Source organism: Patella vulgata, chromosome 5 (assembly GCF_932274485.2).
Source record: "Patella vulgata chromosome 5, xgPatVulg1.2, whole genome shotgun sequence".
NCBI lineage: Eukaryota > Metazoa > Mollusca > Gastropoda > Patellidae > Patella > Patella vulgata.
Window position 1 is genome coordinate 67,885,036 of NC_065883.2, and position 22,355 is coordinate 67,907,390.

General features: G+C 36.6%; 1 protein-coding gene across 1 annotated transcript; it reads right to left on the minus strand.

The window, feature by feature from the left end:
• Nucleotides 1-424: 424 nt before the first annotated feature.
• LOC126822020 (putative uncharacterized protein DDB_G0292636) lies at nucleotides 425-20,430 on the minus strand. Its single transcript, XM_050550737.1, has 8 exons — nucleotides 20,330-20,430; nucleotides 18,895-19,208; nucleotides 14,611-14,696; nucleotides 10,335-10,418; nucleotides 7,157-7,264; nucleotides 5,679-5,786; nucleotides 4,452-4,527; nucleotides 425-3,516 (listed from the first exon to the last, which is right to left on the minus strand). Exons 2-8 carry the CDS (start codon nucleotides 19,070-19,072, stop codon nucleotides 3,302-3,304), a joined length of 855 nt encoding a protein of 284 aa, XP_050406694.1. The 5' UTR covers nucleotides 19,073-19,208; nucleotides 20,330-20,430; the 3' UTR covers nucleotides 425-3,301.
• Between the last annotated feature and the right edge of the window lie 1,925 nt (nucleotides 20,431-22,355).

The following is a 22,355-nucleotide window of genomic DNA, read 5'->3' on the forward strand; positions in this document are numbered from 1 at the left end:
TCTTTGATTGCCTTACGACAAAGTGCATATGAAGATCATGACAGGCATAATATATAAATCATATTTCTAATATAAAAAAATATAAATCAACAATTTTAAATCATAAAATGTGGTTTCTTAATGCCTAGTTTCAAACTATCTATTAAAACAATTTTATTTTTCACAGCAGTTTTCTTTCCCTGTCACTAATGCTTTAGATATATAGACCATAACAGGCTCTCACTTTAACCGTCTTTATTAGCCCAGTCAGGGCAGAACAAGTAGGACGTTAAACCCCATTTCATTTCCACTTTCAAATTTTGACACACAGCCAATTTTTGACATATTTTGTTTACCTCAAAATAGTAATAGATTTTTTTGCAAAAGAATATAGCAGTATTTTTATTAAGTCTTTTTACAAATAAAAACTATAAAATTAGCTGTATTGTGTTTTAAGGTTAAATTTATTAAAATATCTAATTTTATGGCATGTAATTTGACTGACAGATAAGTTCTCCTGCTGGTCAATTTCACTGCTAGTCGGTCAAGACCAGCAAATGTGTCTGAAGTGAGATCCCTGCCGATAGATCAGCAGCTCTTTAAATCGTTGTCTTACAGAGCAGCCACATTCTGAGCATAAGCTAAAAGACATGAAATTTACCTTATTTATAAAGTTACCATAACAACTGGCAGAAAATGATGCGAACAAAGGGGCCTGTATAATGTGAACACATTCTATTATTATATATATCCTATTTCTATCACAGTCAATTATAACAATCACAAAATTTACAAAAATATCACAATTTGTACTGACTACATATTATACATTATAACATCTGCAATGCTTAAATAAGAGCAGACAACTAGCTTATAACTGGACAAGTTTTTTTTTTTTTTTATGTGTATATATATATTCTGAACAGTTTCATGGAGTAGTTATCTTCAAACATTTGAATTTGAAGATAAAAATGATATTTTTGCCAATTTCTCAACTGGCAATAGTGAATTATAGTACGTATTAATAGGATTATTCTTTAACAAGGTAGGACTGTTTATAGATATCATCTCTTTTAAGGCTTTATTTTAATAAATTTTAAAAATATAACTTAAAAATATGAAATTGCAACTTTAAACAGTTATACTTATAACACACATATCTGATTAAAATAATACTTTAACCTTGCTGACTTGACTTAAAACAAGGAAACAAAATTGGGTAGAAAATCAACATATAATTATGTGGCTTCTTAAACAAAATGTGGTTTTGGAATGGATTAAATAATAATTATAAAATATAATACAATAAATTAATTAAAACATATATAAAGAAAACATGGAATGTGGCCAAATGCATGTTGTCATACACAGGCAGGGTATTCTTAGTCTTTCTAGAACACCCAATATCATTTCATCTATTATCAATCTACCCTTTTATACTTTTGAGTGGTACTGACTCAACTGGTTCAGAGTTATTTTGAGCAAAAATGCAGCAAGGGTCTATACACCTAGACCTTTGGTATACTATTAATACTTATTAATGGGTTTTATCTCTAGGATCTGACTGAAATCATCCTGTTAGCATGATTTGTATGCCAGACAGTAGGCCTGGTCTGGTCCCATTGTTAATTGAAAGGGGTATCTAAGGGAATTAAAATGTTGACTCTTTGGTCACATGATTAGGACTTAATGGGAGGAGCTTCACATGGCTGACAAGCTGCTAGAGTTTGTCGATCAACAATTTGAAGCTCTGACCAGGATTTGATTTCTACTGCTCTGATCCAGTTTATGATGTAATTTTACAACTGAGAAAATAAATAAAAATATAAATGCTTCTCAATTGTGTGACATGATTTAAGCGATGTTTACACAATACAACCAATTCGTACAACATATCTGACGGCTGTTTATGTGATACAGTTGTTGTATGACAAAACACATGTAGGCCTACGGTTGCTGCATAATTTGTTCAATCTTAGTAACTGAACCAGCACGTGTTGTTTGAAGGAAAATGTTTAAAATGTATGGTTTTGATGATGCTTGCTTCACAAAAGTTCAGTTTCCAGCGGCTTGTTCCACAAAAGTTCAGTTTACAGAATCGTCAGGTTTAGATCCATTTTAAAAGACGTTGCTTCAATGGAAGAAGCGATCTTTAATAAAAGTAAATTAGTAGGAATTCTTGTTGCCAATACAAAAATGACGTCTAATATAACGCAATTTGATTGGCTATTGCATCAGTCTGTCAGATGAGAATAGAACTGGTCCTATCCATACAACAAGCAGTCTGATGCGACCGTTGTATGGATTGGTTGTATCATGTAAATGCCGCTTTAAAATATAAAATTATAGAATATTCAGTATACTCAACAACATTATTAAACATAACAAGTTATAATAAATTACTTCAAACTATACTTCAAGTTTGTTATCATCAAAAAAAGTGAACACATATTCAATAATACATTATCAACTCTTGTCTGGTCAACGTGAAAACTGCTTTGTGATGTCACATGCATCCATCAGCAACTATGACGTCTTTCGACCCTGACCAATTTAGCGTTAATTTAAAGCTTGATTTGAATAGTATAATGCATGAGCCCAGTGTTGTAATGGTGTAGCTAGGAATTTGAAAAGGAGACGACTACATCAATAAATTTAATCTCCCACTTTCAAAGTATGGGGAGGTAACTCCAGTTATGGGGCTCAATAGCACCCCACTTTTGACCCCCTCCGCACAACGTATCGGTAAAGGTATATCATTTCTATTGAAACAAGCGAGAAAGCTGGTACCATAATTAACCATACATTATCCAGAACATATAGCTCGTTAAATACGAAGGTCTTCTCTTTTCTTGTCGACAGTTCATGTTTGACCTGACCTGAATCAGCCTTTCATGACCACAACTTGAGTTAATTGAGACAGAGTCGAACTTAACCATGTAACAAAACCAGGAATAGCTTCAAGTAAATCACATGAGTACAGTAAATAAAATAAATTATGGACGGCATCTGATATATACAATAACTTATTATAAAATGGTGTATTTACAAATCTTAAAGGATTTAAACATCTTGGATTTGGGTGAAAATAAAGCATTAGATCGGTTAGAGATGAGATAGGACATTTCAGAAAAGTAAGCAGACATCCTTCTAGTAAACATACATTATGCAAGAGCTAAATCTGTGTCCTGTGTATTTCCAGTTCAATTACTAAATGCCATTTGAAACAATTTAAAATTGAAACAAGTCCACAACTTAATTTTTCACCCAAATCCCAGAAGCCATGTCCTTTCGTAATAAATTCAATATGAACTATAATTTATCAGCTGTCGAAGAAATCATCTGTATCTTGGGTTATCTGTATAGCCTTGGACGGATTTCTGGTAAAGGCTGTGTCAAAGCTATCAACAGTACTGGCACTGGCTGGGTGTGGGGGACGGCGGTCTCGTTGTTGTTTTTGTGGACTAGAATACCCAGATTCAACTCGTTGGTTCTTGGTTCCGTGATCTTTATCATCATCACCTAACCAGGAATCATCTGTATTAGAAAATAAATATTTAAGCAACGTCAATTACATGTGTTTTGGGTAATCTTGGGACTAACACATATGAGCTGTAATGCTTCATCTACTTTTCTGTACCAACCAGGTAACGAAGATGGTTATATGCCATGTAGTGTTGTTATCAGGGAATTTTTGTAGAAATGGACTGTTCCCTCACCCTTGTATCACAATATATATCATATGTGTTGATACATGGCCCAAGGAGACAGGGGTGCGGCCAGTACATGGATCAGGGATCCATGAAGCCCCATGGGGCCTTAAAAATTATATTTATACTTTTTTTTAAAGTCGACTTGGTCGATATTAGTGCTGCAGAGCACCTGTTTTAATCCCTAATGCCCTACACTGGCTTTAAGTGTCAAACATTATAACATTATCTTAGTAACACTGCTGTTGTTATAATGATGGGGTGAGGTGGGGGTATGAGTTAACACCATCTTACCATCTATGTTATTATAATGATGGGGTGGGGTTAGAGAGTTATAACAACATCGTACCATCACTGTTATTATAATGATGGGGTGAGGTAGGGTATGAGTTATAACACCATCTTACCATCTATGTTATTATAATGATGGGGTGGGGTTAGAGAGTTATAACAACATCGTACCATCACTGTTATTATAATGATGGGGTGAGGTAGGGTATGAGTTATAACAACATCTTATCATCACTGTTATTATAATGATTGGGGTGGGGTGGGGTTAGAGAGTTATAACAATATCTTACCATCACTGTTATCATAATGATAGGGTGGAGTGGGGTTAGAGAGTTGTAACAATATCTTACCATCACTGTTATTATAATGATTGGGGTGGGTGGGGTTAGAGAGTTGTAACAACATCTTACCATCACTGTTATTATAATGATTGGGGTGGGGTGGGGTTAGAGAATTATAACATCATCTTACCATCACTATTATTATAATGATTATCTTTTTCTACATCAATATCTAAATCATCATCAACTTCCTTTAATCTTTTAGCCTGTAATACAAATGAAATAAAATGTGGTTTCATGTCACACTGTTCTACATCAACTAAAATAGCCTAGCGCAAATGGTATGTAGTGTGCTATGTGCGAAATTTCGCCCTGACAAGAGCACTACGACCTACTCTTATTTTGAAATCCAACTATCAGGGGTTCTTTTATGTTCAAGTCAGTTTGTAAACGGAACCTAGGTTTTTCATCTCATCCAAATGACTCTAGACACTGTCCCTTGCCAGGCGCTCCATCTTACACTACTGACAAGGAGAAAGCAGGAACTTTCTCAGCCAACATGGGAATCAATTGCAGAGCCTCCCAGGTAAGTGAGCCAGTGCCTTATTCACTGAGCCACTGTGGTTCCCAATAAATATAACACCAATAATACTAATATATAACAATAAGCTTAAATGTTAACCTTTCTGGATACCCTCTCAGACCAGAACAGCACCCGTTCAGTCATATTTGTCAGCGATCAATGACTTTCAATATAATTAAATGACTTTCAATTCATTTGAGATAAACAAGACATACAAACAATTACCAGTTAGTAAAATCTTAAAAGTGGGAATTCAGCTTTAAATTACTGATATTTGGGCACAAGGATAGACTAATAACGAGTTTGAACCTGGAACATTTAGGGAACAGGTCCTGGGCACACACACAGTTATAAGAAACTGTACCCCATACTGACTCCAATGGTTCTAATCACAGGACAAGGCAAATATTTATCTTTTTGCTGCAATATTAGGTAAAAAGAGAGAGAGAGAGAGAGAGAGAGAGAGAGATGGGTTTTAACCTCCACTTGACACAAACAAACTAAGTCATTTCAGAACTAACATATGGTTATATTTTATTTCAATAATTCGCTGGCACGTAGGGGTCTTTAGCAGTGGAGGAAACCAAAGGACCCGGAGAGAACCTACGAGGTTGGACAGACAACCCTACTCCTTGTCACGTGCAACTAGGGAAATCGAAACCATGCCAGTTGACTCAATGACAGACCTTATGAAACAACCAGCACACGCTAACCATTCGGCCATCAAACCCCCCAAAATACTTAAAAAACTAGGGGTGATTGCATAAAACCAAACAAAATATTTTTCTGCTTGTCCTTTACACCAAATTAGGCGCAACTATAATTTGAACTAACCTTCTCCCTGGCTCGTTTAGCTCTTTCTTCCCGTAATCTTTGTTTTTCTTGAACTTCTTTTAATTTTGCTTCTCGTTTGATATCAGCCTGTTTCAGTTGTTCATCTTTCTATAGAAGTAAAATCAATAGATTTATTGTTATGTCAGATGGAAATAGGAAGGTGAATGGGAATAAAATAGAATGGGAATGATAGAGAGAGAGAGAGAGAAATGGGGTATAACATCCAATCGACACAAACTAGGTCATTTTGCGACTAACATGGTTCAATTTTATTTTATTAAGTCACTTTTGTGTCGGGGTCTTTAGCAGTGGGAGGAAACCGGAGGACAGGCAACCCTACTCCTTTGTCACGTACAAGCAGGGAATCGAAACCACGCCAGTTGACTCAATGACAGACCTTATGATACAGTGTGAGGCTGACCTTAAAAATATCTTTGTTTCGCCTAACGCGACCGACTAACTAAAACCACCCCTGACTTAAATTATTTTATTGCACTTTTCCACGATCTTTTTATTTTATTTTGTGTGTCAACCTGAAATATATCACGAGAGTTATTTCCCTTTATTATGGCTATGGTTTGATTCATTATTGAAACTGGTTGATCAAGACGAAAGCGTCATAGGTGTCGCTTCTCAACAAAATGGTTGCAGACGAAAGTACGTCCATTCCCATGAAATGATTCTGCCTCTATGTCTGTGGTGCGTCGTTTTAAACATGACGATGATATTTTCAATATCCGTTTTCGAGAAAAATGACGGCACAACCCGCACCATCGTTAAAAACGTGTTGAAGGAGTTTCACACTTCAAGTTCGTGGCGAATCGTGTGCGAGTCGTGCATCACGATGTCATTGATTTGTTTGCCAATAAGGAAGACGAAGGTTTTCACCCGGAAAATTATCAAGCTGTCAAATTAGCTCTTAAGTTTAATAAAAACTTTAAGTTCGTTACTTTTTACGTCAGACCCAAAATTCATTAAACAAAATTAATGAATCTATAGTATACAGCTAATAAGTTTTCTGTATTGATTTCTCTGACTTTAAAAAAAAATCTGAAGAAAAAAAAAACCTACCGACCCTTCTCCTCGATTGTCGGTCGGGTTTGGTGAAACAAAGATATTTTTAAGGTCAGCCTGAGGCGCTAACCATTTGGCCATCCAGCCCCCCCTTCTGGCCTTATGTGGAGGGATATTTATCAGCATGTTAGACCATTTACTCGCCCAACCCCTCACAATGCAGTAGCTCAAGGTACAGATGGAGCAAGATAATCGCCTAACCCCTGAAAATAGGGTAAGCTAAAGGGACAGATGGAGCGAGATAATCGCCTAACCCCTGACAATACAGTAGTTAAAGGGACAGATGGAGCGAGATAATCAGAAGTAACATGACATAAAGTAATGTCAACTATAAAGTGCGAATGACCGCGGAGATGTCAGATTAACATTATTGATTCATGTTTAAAGTTTATAAAAATCTTTACCAAGTTTATTTGCTCTGACGTCTGTTCTCGCTCAAACTGTCGTGCTTTCATCAATTCTTTGCGTCTCCTTGACGACTTACTCGATCCTGACGCCTTTTTCTTCAATTGCTGTAGAAACAAAACAAAATATTAACTGAAACCGGATGAACTATAGATACCCTGTAACATCCATTATGGGTTGTTTTGTTATCAGATTCTATGAAAATCAATATCTTTATATAGATTTGTAAAGCATGTTAATAATGGTTACATAACTAGGATAAGAGAACACAGGTGTTTTTATAACAGCTTTAACACATGGCTCAATAATACTCTAATAATCAATTATATTAAAGCAGCTGATCCATTCTGAACCCAGAGAACTATCTACTCTACTTTGAGAAAAGATCTCTGCGCTAAACGGCCGCCATATCCAACAATTAGTATACTGTTTTGTAATGTGCAGGGGCGGATCCTGTTTGGGGGGGGTGGGGGGCGACCAACGCCCCCCCCCCCCCGCTCAACTCTATAAATTTTTTTGTAAGTCAACACTTTTTAAGAGAAAATTTTCTCGGCCGTGTGCTTTTCCTTTATCGTCAGATGTGGGACAGGATGGGCACTCAAAGCACGAGATAATGATATAGACATTATGTGATATAACAATTAATGCTTTGCATCCATGAAAATAATTCGTAATGTCATTGTATTAATTCATAATAAAAATTGACGTCAAACGAGGTGTTGAATTTCTCTGTTTAAAAAGCTAAATGTGTATGTATATACACCAAAATGACGATAGAGACCATGCAGGAGGGGGGGGGGAAGATACATTGTCTCAGGAACCTGGCAAACCCCCTCCTGCAAAAATTCCTGCATCCGCCCCTGATGTGGTCCTACTCCGGTTTCATATCTCTTAAACACACAAAGACAAATTTTCAATTTAATGAAATTAAATGGAAGCAGAAGAAGATGACTAGTCATCAACATCCCACACCCTTGCAATTGTTTGGAGGGCATAAGAAAAAACAACTTCTTTATGTTATTGGTAATCAATATAAAAATATATCTGTTTAATCTCATATTCCAACACATGGATTATCAATGGGACTAGTCAGAAGATTCATACTCAGATCACAGTAGGTTGTCAAGGCACGGTTGCTACTCAGTCTAAGGTTTGCAGAACAACCTTTGTCGAACCTCAATCATTTGCTGTATATTAAACAATTAGCTTATACATCAGAAAATAAAATAATATAATAGGTTGATGTTTGAACAAAGTTTCAAAAGGATTTCTTGAACAGATAATGAAATAATATACTCGAGACGGAAGGATGGACATTAGAAAATAAAAAAATAGGTTGATGAATGTAAAAGTGTTAAAACACAAAACACAAAAATGATTAAATCCGAGAAATTCCTAATCAGCAAAAGGCCCACCTACTGTAATATACTAATGTCCAAAAGAAAGTATACACACTAAAAATATGACTAAGTTTTGTTTAAATCAAAAAGATGTGATAAAACTACGCTGAACATGTCTCGTGCATCCAAATTCAATATTTCTAACCAAATAAAAAGCAAAACAAATGGACATTGTAGTTTGTACCCAAAAACCGCATACAATGGAAAAACGACTTTGTTTGAAGCAGGACAAAATGCACAGTGTATACTTTCTTTTGGGCATCAGTATAGGTTGATGTGTGTACATAGTTTTATAAAGATGTCTTGAACGGTTTATGAGATATGCTCTGGAAACGAAATCAGGACAGACAGACGGACGGACCATGTAAGAGCTAAATTTGCTTATAGCAGGGCCCTCTTTTGGCCTCAAGTTTATCATGACAAGATCATTATCAACTCTCTAGACCGTCGGATGCTCACAATTTTCAATGGATACAACAGTAGCAAAACCAGCAATGACAATCGAGACTGTGCTATTCTCTAAACAGCCATAACTTTGTTCAGAAAGAAGTAATTTGACTGAAATTTTCAATATATTAATTTTTCATTATCTATTTTTACCCTAATATAACAAGAATTGTCAGCACTTTATATAATTCTTACATAATATATCTTTAATTAAAGGTTTGATGCGTCATTTACATTTTTGCTAAAACATCAATATCTAATATTTCATTGCTTAAACATACATTATACAAGAGCTAAATCTGCCTATCGCAGGTCTTATTGCTCGTTGTATCATAAGGTCTGTCATTGAGTCAACTGGTGTGGTTTCGATTCCCTGGTTGTACGTGACAAGAAGTAGTGTCGCCTGTCTAGTCTTGTGGGTTTGCTCCAGGGTCCTTCGGTTTCCTCCCATTGCTAAAGGCCCTACGCGCAAACGAATTATTGAAATAAAATTGAACCATATGTTAGTTCTGAAATGACCTAGTTTGTGTCGAGTAGACATTAAACCCCATTTCTCGCTCTCCCCTTTTCAAGATCCAACTTCTACTATATTCAAAATCTCGGAAATATGGATCAGAGCCTTTAACAAGCACTATAGATAAATACGTTTCTGGTACGAGTGATGTCGCTACGATCATTGACACTATCAATATTATGTAATGTCTCGACAATATTTAATAACGATTTTTATCAAGCACTGTCAATAAGTGCTTTATTCTGGTACCAACAAACTTGCTGGTATCAATACGAATGTCTGTCCATTTAAAATTTATCTATATTTTGTAATATTATCTTCCACAAGGCATGGAAATATCGAGTTCAACTGTATCTAACAATTTGTTGAAGCAGCATTAGGTACGTTTGTAAGATTAGATAAAGAGCAGACAGTTCTCACTATAATAGTTGAAACATAGATAATGAAAAGGGAATATGTTGAAAATGTCAGTCAGATTACTTCACTCTGAGTCTAGACACCTGTGACACAATTATAGCCTAGCCTTGATTGTCATTGCTAGCTGTTATGATAATAAACAAAGCATTGATTAACCACATCAATCGCGAGCTCTATCTAAATCTACTGAATATCAGAAACATCCAATGGCATTGAAATTTGATTATGATCTTGGGAAGCTAATTAATCTCTAACAAATAGGACATTGCTACTCGCTGGATAACAGACATTGTTGCATTTAAAAATAATCTAACACAAAAAAGTCAGCTAATGCAGTATATGTTACATAACTAAAAGTTTAACAAAAATGTTTTCAATGAATAAATTGTGGTGACAAACCTGAAGTCTTTTCTCTTCCACCAGTCTCTGTTTTTCTTCCAACATTTCTGGTGTCAATTTTGGTAAAGCTAACGGTTCTAACCTCTGAGAACAAAAAAATAAAAATCATTTTATAGATTCGACATTTAATCTGCAGTCTGTAGGTTTTCACAATTAAAAGAATTACATATCATTGATTTAGGTACAAAATAAAGTACCAAAGAGAGAGATATTTCAATAATATAACAGGGTCTTTAACAGGAGAACAAAACCAGAGGGTGGCTGGGCCCACGAGGTTAGTCAGGCAATCCCACTTGACTTTGTTATTTTAAAAGGGCATTATGTACGATTTAGACGAAGATCTGACAGTTCTCGCTATAATATTTCAAAAATAGATAATGCTTCCTCGATAGTGATATCACAGACACAGTTACACTCTATTAAAGTGCACGCGTTACACCCTTTATATATATTTGAATCTAATTCGTCATTCTATACGTACATGTATCACCGGGACGTCCTGTCTTTGGACAACTCTTTCATAAACAATTTAATGTATATTAAAACATTGTGTATATATAAATTTGTAGGTGTAGCCCTATTGAATCCACATCCTTCCCTAGCCTGGTTACCCCTTGCCACGTCATCCCCTAGTCTGCTTACCCCTTGCCACATCATCCCCTAGTCTGGCTACCCCTTGCCATGTCATCCCTTAGTCTGGTTACTCCCCCCCCTTGCCACATCATCCCCTAGTCTGGTTACCTCTTGCCACATCATCCCCTAGTCTGGCTACCCCTTGCCACATCATCCCCTGGTCCCTCTACCACTTGCCACATCATCCTTTATTCTGGTTATCCCATGCCACATCAACCCTTAGTCTGGTTACCCTTTGCCACGCCATCCCTAGTCTGGTTACCCCTTGCAATGCCATCCCCTAGTCTAGTTACCCTTTGCCATGTCATTCCTTAATCTGGTTACCCCCTTGCCACATCGTCTCCTAGTCTGGTTACCCCTAGTCATCCCCTAGTCTGGTTATTCCTTGCCACGTCATCCCTTAGTCTGATTACCCCTTGCCACGTCATCCCTTAGTCTGATTACCCCTTTACACATCATCCCTTAGTCTGATTACCCCTTGCCACGTCATCCCTTAGTCTGATTACCCCTTTACACATCATCCCTTAGTCTGGTTACCCCTTGCCACGCCGTCCCTTAGTCTGGTTACCCCTTGCCACACCATCCCCTAGCCTGGTTACCCCTTGCCACACCATCCCCTAGCCTGGTTACCCCTTGCCACATCATCCCCTAGTCTGGTTATCCCTTACAACATCATCCCTAGTCTGGCTACCCCTTGCCACGTGATCCCTTAGTCTGGTTACCCCTTGCCACATCATCCCCTAGCCTGGCTACCCCTTGCCAGGTCATCCCTTAGTCTGGTTATCCCTTGCCACGTCATCCTTTATTCTGGTTATCCCTTGCCACGCCACCCCCTTATCTGAACTGATGGTCCCAGATGACATATATAGAAAGAACCTGCTACAGTTGTTTGACTGATAAACAGATTGATTATTTATTAATAAAGACGAGTGGGAGGTGAAGTCTAGTGTTTAATGAAACAAAACAAGACATAATAACTCTGTTCAACCGATCTGTATTGTGATTTTATAATTCATAACATCAATTAGTCTGATTGAATGGGGGTTAACATTCTACTATTTTATGTTGACCAGGCTAACAAAGACAGCCATATGCCATAAAATGTGCCATGATGGAAATTGTTTTTGGCTGGACAGCGGCATGGCAACCCTGGTTAGTGACCCTACGACTTACTCAATGAGCCAAGACAGAATAAGCTTTATATTTGCTAGCTTTGATAAAACTGTCTTTACAGATTCTTCACAAAAGACAGAAACACAAAACAAAATTGATGTGGAGAATTTTGAGGAGTGTATATAGAGGGTGGGGAGGGATGTTGATCAATGTGAGACGGAGAGTAGAAGGATGGGAGGGGGTGTAGGGGATGAGGACGAGAAGGGATAGGCAGGGTGCGACTGGGGGAGAAGTAGGATGGGAGGGGGCCTAGGAGTGAGAGGGGGTGTAGGGACGAGTGGGTTGTGTAAGAATGATAGGGGTTAGTCAAGGGGATGATAATGGCCATTAGGGTTGAGAAAGGTGTAGGAATTAAAAAAGGGAGTGAAATAAGGCGTAACACTGGGTGAGAAAGGGATGAGAGACGTGTAGAGAGTGATAGAGGATGTGAGGAGTGATAAGAGCATAAAGGGTGTTAAGGGAGAGAGGGAGAGAGAGAGAGAGGGAGAGAGAGAGAGAGAGCATATAGTAGGGGTTTCAGTTGGAGGGAACCGGAGGACCCAGAGAAAACCCATGAGGGTGGACAGGCAACCCTACTCCTTGTACAACCGTGGAATGACAGACCTTATGATACAACGTGCACGCGTTAACCATTCTGCCATTCAACCCCTCCCCCCCCCCACCTCCATAGCGGGTGAGAATTGATGTAGTGGGAGTAAGAGAGTTGCATACTGGGGTTTTAAGCCTTGCATCTCTACCTATCAAAATCACCCACAGCTACTAAATGTAATAGCTCAATAAATATTAGATCGTCTAGAACAATTCCTATAGGGTCTTCAAGTGAATATGGGTATTGAAAACTTTGATTCTCTAGTCGTGAATCCAGTAAGTCGACCACCACCGTCTTGGTTATTAAGAATTAAAACAGTTATCTCTGTGTGATGTTTAACAATTGATTGTAATATACCGTGTGTGGTGGTAATTTACTTACTGTGTATATATTATTCATGTGTTACAATACGTTATATACCAGTCTATATTATAGATGTAGGTATGTCTTAATTCTTCAAATCAATATTAAACATTCTACAGACAGTGTTTAAACAGTGTTTAGTTTTTATAAACTCTATCTGATGAAACTCACAGCTAATCAACAGTGGACAACTTACAGATAGTGGTAGGGGGAGAGAAATCCTGGGCTGCTGGGATGGGGGTGGCAGAAATGCGGGGCTGGGAGATGGTGGTGGGGCAGGGCAGGGCAGGGCAGGGCAGGGAGATGAAACTCACAGCTAATCAATATTGGACAATTAACAGATGTTGGGGAGGGGAGAAATGTGGGGCTGAAAGGTGGGGGTTGGGGTAGGAACAGGGCAGGGAAGAGAGAGAGAGGAGAGAGAGAGAGATGAGATGATATTTAACCTGGAAACTCTTCAAATAAATATTAAGACAGCCTTTATAAATGTTCAGATGTTATAAACTGTATGTGATGGAAGCTCACATATGATCAATATTTCAATAATTTGCTTGTAGAACGGTGGGAGGAAACCGAAGGAATAGGAGAAACAGCATGAGGTTAGGCAGGCAACCCTATTCCTACAGGAGCAAGTGTGGCAATGAAACCATGCCACTTGGCTTAATAACAGGTCTTATGATCTAAAGTGCCCCCCCCCCCCACGACTATTTAATGACAGACTTTAAACAATGCTTATTAGCTATAAACAGTGCACCAGGAAAGTGTGCTGCAGAAATCCCAAACGATCATATCACTGATGATTAGTTTGAATCTTCTGTTGCCTCGCCTTTCTTTCATAGCTACAGTTCTTATTAAGATTTAGGGAGCCATGGTGGCTCAGTGAGTAGGATGTTGGCTCGCTAACCTGGAGGTCCTGTGTTCAATCCCTGCATTGGCCGAGAAAGTACAATAAGAGTAGGCCAGAGAGAGAGAGAGAGAGATCGAGAGCGAGAAATGTTCACTCAACACTAACAATGTCTTTTCGGGACTAACATAATGGAAATTTTATTTTACCTCACTGGCCACCCTACTCATCAAACCCATGCTACTTGGTTCATTAACATACCTTTTCTAAAGGCCAAACAATGATCGAAAAACCTCTGTGGCTTTAAATATTTAAGCAAGCATTCATACACAACTTTAAAAGGAGAGAGAGAGAGAGAAATGGGGTTTATCGTCCACTCGACACAAACTAGGTCATTTCGGGACTAACATATGGTTCAATTTTATTTCCATAATTCGCTTGTGCATATGGGTCTTTAGCAGTGGGAGGAAACAAGAGGACCCGGAGAAAAAACCCACGAGGTTTGACAGGCGACACTACTCCTTGTCACGTACAACCGGGGAATCGAAACCATGCCAGTTGACTCAATGACAGACTTTATGATACAGCGCGCATGTGCTAACCATTAAGCTATCCAACCCCCTAACTTTAAAAGGAGTGTGGATGTTAATTATGTAGAGTTATTGTAAGTTTACCTGCAGACGTCTGGGTGGTCGAGCCAGAAGTAGACTAGATGATTTTGGTGGGTCAAATGCAACTTCAAATGCTACCGATTTTGGGACTGGAAAAAATAGGAAAAATCATGATTATTACAAAGAGATAATTTGTTTATTTGGTGTAACTGAATTAAGTTCAAACATTTCGTTTCAATCTATATGTGACTTAATATCATAACTTTTACCACAATAAATATTTTTTTATTCCCCTGTGCTCTGGAATGGCTATGTTTTGCACACGAAAAAGCATTTGTTTGAATTGAAATGGTCTTTTATTTGCCTTATAAATTACATAAACGAATCATTGAATAATAACAATACCCGGCAAAATAAATAACAAAATGAAATATACTAAAACATAAAATATATATATAATATCAAAATGGTTCAATATAGAACCAATACAATTTAAACAGGCATTAACTATCCCCTTCTGAAAAAGATGGGGGTATCTAATACAGCCATAAAAATTTTTGATTTCAAACAACAATTTTTCTTATACGGTAGTTTAAAGATACATTATGGGAGATTCGGTAACAAGTTGGCAGTTCTCACTATACATTGTAATAGTTAAAAACTAGATAATGTAAAGGCAATTTAGTGAAAATTTCATTCAAATTGTTCCACGATGAACAGAGAACTAAGCGACTGAAATTCCCATAAGCCTTGGTCATCATTACTAAAGTCAGTACGATAAACAGCATAGTCTCTATTATCCATTTAATCGTTTAATCGAGAAGGAAAGTTATGCAGTAAATCGGCTTACAATCCACTAAAGATCGCAGGCTAGCGCTGCCATCTAGAGTTGATTATGGCCTGGATAGGTTAATTAATGTCTAATTAATAATTTAGATAACATTTCAGGCCTAAAGAAAGACCTGAAATAGGCAGATTTAGCTCTTGCATAATGTATGTTTAATATTCAAGATGAATGTTATTGTTTTTAGTCGATTTAAAGGGCAAGATGTCATACAGGCTTTCTGTTTTTATTCAAATTAACATCCTTATTATCAATATTCTTGTCTGGCTACACAAATTCTCGACATATACAGCAACATATCAATATTAATTTTAAAAAAAATAAAACCACTGAACTTTATATTTAAGTTTTTTTTTTGTTTTTTTTTTAAATATGGCACATCATCATGTAATCTTATTGACAATCGACAAAATAGCAAAGTTTTTAGATTACAATTTAAAATCTTTAGTTAATAAGATTTACATAACAAAAGGTAAAAACTAAGCATTTCATCTTGTTCACTATTTATGTTTTAAGAGACCTGAAATACTTCCCTGGCTGCTTCTCTTTTTTGGGAGTGGGGGAGGGAGTGCTCTCCGTATACATTTATGGACAAGTTTCATAAAAAAAATAAAAAGTACATCTCTAAGACACACAAGTCAAACCTATTGTTTTTGCTAATTTAATGATTCAATCTACTCAAAAGATCCTGTGTATAGATTTATGGATAAGTTTTGTAAAAATAAAAAGTACATCTCACTCTAGTACTCACAAGTCAAACCTTTTGTTTTTGCTAATTTAACTGATTCAATCTACTCTAAAGTTTTGCTTCATTACGCATCCATTTCTAAGGACCAACACTCAATCACCAGGAATGAAAGAACAATTGATTTTTTGATCTAGAGAAACTATGTGTAACTAAGAGTCTAAGCAGACGACCTCCCAAGTGTGAACGGTCTGTTTATTGTTTCAGATGTTTTAATGATTAATATTGATTTATAGACACAATAAAATAATCAACACTTTCTTCACTCTCAGAATAAAAAATTATCACTCTTTCAAATAGTTTAAATAACTTTCTTCACTCTCAGAATACAAAATTATCACTTTTTCAAACTGATCAAATAACTTTCTTGAATAACAAGGGAATTATTTTATATTTAATTTCTGTACTAAACTGATCAGATAACTTTCTTGATTTTCAGAATACAAAAATATCACTCTTTCAAACTGTTCAAATAACTTTCTTGACTCTCAGAATACAAAATTATCACTTTTTCAAACTGTTCAAATAACTTTCTTAAATAATAAAGGAATTATTTTATTTGTACATTTAATTTCTGTCGCAAATTTTGTAAAGCGCATGTGAGAATTTAGTCGTGGAACCTGTGTGTAATAAAAATGTACAATAATAATATATATAATACACATAACACAATTTTTATGGGAGATCAATCACTGGTTTTCTTTTAAATGGGGTTTAACGTCCACTCGACACAGTCTAGGTCATTTTGGGACTAACATATGGTTCAATTTTATTTCAATAATTCCCTTGTGCGTAGGGGTATTTAGCAGTGGGATGAAACTGGAGGACACAGAGAAAACCCACGAGGTTGGAAGGCTACCCTTCTCCTTGTCACATACAAGCAGTGACCATTCACCCCTCCCCCCGCCACCTTAATAAGAAACTGTGGAACTGTAAATAAGACTTTAAAGTAGCTAAGTCTCTAATTCAATATCATTGAAAGTCTTTGATATTGATAACACAAATTATTTGTCAATTTAAATCAACATTCATGTTGTGATCTTACCGGGAAAAGATGGGCTTCTGATATCCAATATTTAAGACAAAATAAACTTTTTAGCATTGGTACATGAATCGTGTACCATAATGGTTTCAGTGCCATTTGTAACAAGTGACTCGAAGAATGAGGCTAGACATATTCCGCAAGTGATGTAATAAATACTAGACTGGAATAACCAGACGCTAGAGATTGCCAATCGATTGAGACTTCTGGCATATTTTGCCGAACATAACTGATTTAAAATTATAGTAAAAACAGAAATGATAGAATGTAAGACAGTTTACATACATTCATATTACATTATTATATGCGTTGCAACCCATTTGTGTCAATTTCTAGGTCCCAAATATTAGCAATTTACCTCCTTTAAACACCGGTTTTATTTCAGTCAAATATTCTAAACATGGGTTTTATTTTAGTCAAATATTCTAAACACCGGGTTTTATTTTAGTCAAATATTAGCTTTTTAGCTCCTTTAAAATTACTAAAATTGGCAATGAATCTATGAATAATTTGTTATCATTAATCAGTTTTTAATCATACTAAATGGTTGAACATTTTAATGGAGCAGTTTATGTTCCGGTACATGGAATGTTCTCCAATAATACACTATTGTTTATCTCTATACAGTGTATTCTTTATGTTCAATCACAAGGCATTATATTACAAAATATGTATTATAGTTCTATATTACAGCCAACAAATATTACCTTAAATATATTATCTTACTGTTGTATATACTGACAGGTGAGAGTGAGATGGGGTTTAACGTCCACTCAGCACAAATGAGGTCAGGACTAACATACTGTTCAATTTTATTTAAATAATTTTCTTGTGCGTAGGGAGGAAATTCGAGATTGGACAAGCAACCCTTCTCCTTGTCACATGGAATCGAATCCGCGCCATTTGACTTAGTGACATACCTGATGATCTATACCATTCGTCCACCCAACCTATCATTTTTATACGGTGACACACTAGATCACACAGAAACACGACAAAATAGAATGCTACTTTTTTCAAATGCAATGGAAGAGAATTTTCTAATTCAAGGGTCCACTGTTTGACTACCTTTGAAACGTGGGATAGGGGCTGGAAAAATCCAAGTATTCTTTTTGACAAACATGCTGGGATCCGACACCAGGATATTCTACCTAATAGGAATGTTGTGTCCACCTCTGACATTTGGATAACATTTGATATGACTTATTCATCAGAAACAAAAATATCACAATATATACATGCTTCTACTTTACTCAGAATTTCCTGATTAACGAGGGGGGTGTGGTCGAATGGTTAGCACGTGCGCGTTGGATCCTAAGGGGTGTCACTGAGTCAACTGGCGTGGTTTCGATTTTCTGGTTGTACGTGACAAGGAGTAGTGTCGTCGGTCCAACCTTGTGGGTTTTCTCCGGGTCCTCCTATTTCCCTCCCACTGCTAAAGAAAGACCCCTACGCAGTACATGCCAGTGAATTATTGAAATAAAATTTAACCATATGTTAGTCCCAAAATAGCCTAGTTCGTATCGAGTAACCCCATTTCTCTCCCTCTCTCTCTCTCCTGATAAGTGGGCCAGCGCCTTACCCACTGAGCCACCCTGTTTTCTCAACGAGTTCCAGTACAATTTTTAGAATCAAACAGACACTTACAACACAGGCACAACAAGTTGATATTAAAATGAATAGCTTTGGTAATCTGGATGATATAAAAAAGCATACCTGGGTTACTGGATGATAAATCTTCTCTATTAGAATTACTATCCAGTGGTGAAATTTTATTCTTAGAACTTTTCTTGCTAATTGTTGACTTTTGAGGTGATAAATGATTTTCTGTCTGAGTACCGTCTTCTGTAATAGTCGTACTATTAGGGGGTACAGAAGATGATCCACAACCCATTTTAAATTTCTGTTATTATCGACAAATGTTTACGTTTTTATCTATAATATCTACACAGCAAGCACCTTTTTAAAAAGATTTATTTTTTCTCAAATAATGTTAATGTAAGGCAGCCATTTTCTCACTAATGACCAATCTGAAAAAAAAGAAGATATTTTTATTAAACATTTAATTGATCCAATATTATTTAAAATCATATTTTAAAATTGCTTGTGAACATCTAGGGAAAAAGTAGTAGGCTATGGAAATGAAATGAAATGGGGTTTTAACATGCTATACTTTTCTGCACTGATTTAGCTAAGAGGGAAATTTTGCCTGCAAAGCGGTGCCACGGTATGTCGGTTTTTCGTACAAGTTTCAGAGTTTCAGAAAATCACACAATTCTGATTAAACTGAAACTGCAGTTCCAGAAAATTTTCCCCGTTGCCATATTTTTCAGGCAAAAATGATACAGCACTCCCCACCTGTGACCTGACCCCAAGGAAAATCGGCAGGTACATCTAAGGTCTGATCCGTTTTGTTTTGAGTGTAGTGTGGTTCAAGCACTCTTACTTGGTATCACTTCCCACAAATGTGGACACAAACTAGGTCATAGAGACTAACACATGGTTCAATTTTATTTCAATAATTCGCTTGCACGTAGGGGTCTTTAGTAGTGGGAGGAAACCGGAGGACCTGGAGAAAACCCACAAGGTTGGACCAGCCGACCCTACTCCTTGTCATATACAACCAGGGAAACGAAACCCTGCCAGATGACAAAATATATAGAAGTCCTTATTACAGATTTCAATAGATTTTATATCCGGATATATTTACAAAAAAATATTTTATCTGAATAAACAACAGAAAGATAAATAACTTAATAGATCGATATATGTTTCCTATAATTAAAACCAACGGAATGCTCTAGGCTAAATTAGTTCATAATTATAAGGTCCATGATATGCATTTTAAAATCATTTCATGACAAGATATTTTATTATAGATATAATAAACGGGTTTCGATATATTTACCGCCTTATAAACCACATATATTCCACGACTTGCCAGGGTATATTAACTGTTATACATAATTAATAACTCACAGCCAATAGTCCCGTTATCGACAATTCATGTTGCACGATATCCGCTAGTCGCCCTCCAAACTGCACGAAAACTTTTATAAATGAAAAGAAAGTCAAGGCTACAAATCTCTGTCTTTAAAATCCAATAGAGACTTAATTAAAACCAGATTACTGTGTAAACGACCGTAAATACCTTATTCATAAACTTCATTTATGCCATTCAGCTCTCCGTTTGATGTTTTGATCAGAAATCATGTTGGAATCTCTCCCCGTGAGCATGTGCGTGTGACGTCATTATAAAGTAGTCAAGACGACCCGTAAATAAACAGGGACGGTTCATTTTCTTGCCGCCAAAATAACGCGTATTATATTTATTACAAATATTCAGTAGGCGTAGTAAACAAGTCATTTAATCGTGCAGGTTTATATAAATTGCTTTGTTTACTCTTTGTATCATTTATTATGGTGATGGCATCAATTTACATAATTTTTAAAACGCCATTTATAATTGTATAAAATCTCGGTCGTCACATGTAGACGCCGGACGAAGTTTAGAGGGGTGATGAAATGGCAGGGTCCGTCGGTCGGTTCGTCTGTCCTTTGTTTCCTGGTCATATGTCTCATAAACTGTTCAAAATATTTTTTTTTTATAAAACGGTGTACATTTAGGCTATATTTTATTGGAAAATTCTGGGATTTAATCTTTTATGTGCTTCCATGGAAACAAATTTGACTTGTTTTATATATGTTTTTGTTTAAAAATGCTTTAGTTTAAACAATTGTAGTTCTATTTTGTAAATACTATGTAAATGAAAAATAAATGAGATAAATTTGCCTAAAATGATACAATTGGAATTTAAACAAAATCACTGATGAAACACATGGCTTAGACATGTTGCCAACATTTACTGAAAAAAAAAAATGAAATCGAATAGGGCTTGATGTCGGATTTTGTGCAACAACGCAAGCTTATATATGAAGACGGCCATCTCCAGGGATATTTTGACAGGACAGCTGCATTTCCACTCACTGATCTTTAATCAAATTCCAACTGTCAAGGGTTCTTTTACGTGCACGTTTATGTGTATACAGGACCTTGTTTTTTTTTTTGTTACATCCGAATAGTCCTTCTATATACCTTAGAGCCACGGTGGCTCAGTGAGAAAGACTGGAGGTCCCGTGTTTGATCCCTGCGTTCGCCGAGAAAGTTCACCGGGATTTTCCGGCGCGTTGTCCCCCCTTACTGTCAGTGGTGCAGGACAGAGGACCTAGCAAAGGGAAAATGTATAGTTGTTCGGATGGGACTAAAACCTGTGGTGCACGTAACAGATCACTTGGCTGTTGGAATTCACTATAAGAGTAGTCTGTCTGGGCAAAATTTCCCTTCATAGCACACTGTATGTCTCTGATTAGCTGGGGAAGTCTGAGCAGAACAATACTCCATGGAATTGAACCCTTTCATTTCCACCTACATCACTGACAAGGCGAAATCATGCTGAAAAAACATTTAGCAGTGGGAGGACCCGGAGAAAATCCATGATGTTCGACAGACCACCCTTCTCATTGTTACGTACAACCAGGGAATCAAAACTACGCCATTTGACTCAATGATAGACCTTATGATTCATCGTGCACACACTAACCATTCGAACATCCAACCCTCATCCGTATCAATACAGCTTATGATACAACGTGCACACGCTAACCATTCGACCATCCAACCCTCTTTATTCGTTGGAAAATTCCCCAACCACTTACAGAATTATAAACAATTAATGAACCAAATAAATATGAATCCAATGTTATTGAGTTGATATCCTGTCCAACCTTGTCAGTTTTCTCTGAATCCTCTGATTTTCCTCATGCTCTTAAAGATCTCCCACATGCAAGCAAATTATTGAAATAAAATTGAACCATATGTTAGTCTCGAAATCATCTAGTTTGCATCAAGTGGAAATTATTGCCTTTTCAATCATACACAAATAACCTAGCTAAAACCATTATTGAACCAAAATGTAAAATAGTGCCCTGAATTAAATGTTTGCCCTTTTATTTTTTTTTATCATTTAGAATTGACAAACTGGCTGACATTTTAATCTTGACTTCTATCAGTTATTGTAACTACCATTAACTATACTTTTTTTGACATGGTTGTTTTTTTCCCCATGGATAAATACATTGATTTTTGTATACTGTTACATGAAACCTACATGCGTATC

What these genes read in the sequence shown, in the direction of transcription:
- LOC126822020 (XM_050550737.1), bottom strand. Translation starts at nt 19,072, where the DNA reads ATGGGTTGTGGATCATCTTCTGTACCCCCTAATAGTACGACTATTACA. An exon ending in TTTATCATCCAGTAACCCAG is followed by an intron (nt 14,697 to 18,894) that starts GTATGCTTTTTT and finishes TATTTTTTCCAG; the next exon opens with TCCCAAAATCGGTAGCATTT. An exon ending in TGGAAGAGAAAAGACTTCAG is followed by an intron (nt 7,265 to 10,334) that starts GTTTGTCACCAC and finishes TTGTTTCTACAG; the next exon opens with CAATTGAAGAAAAAGGCGTC.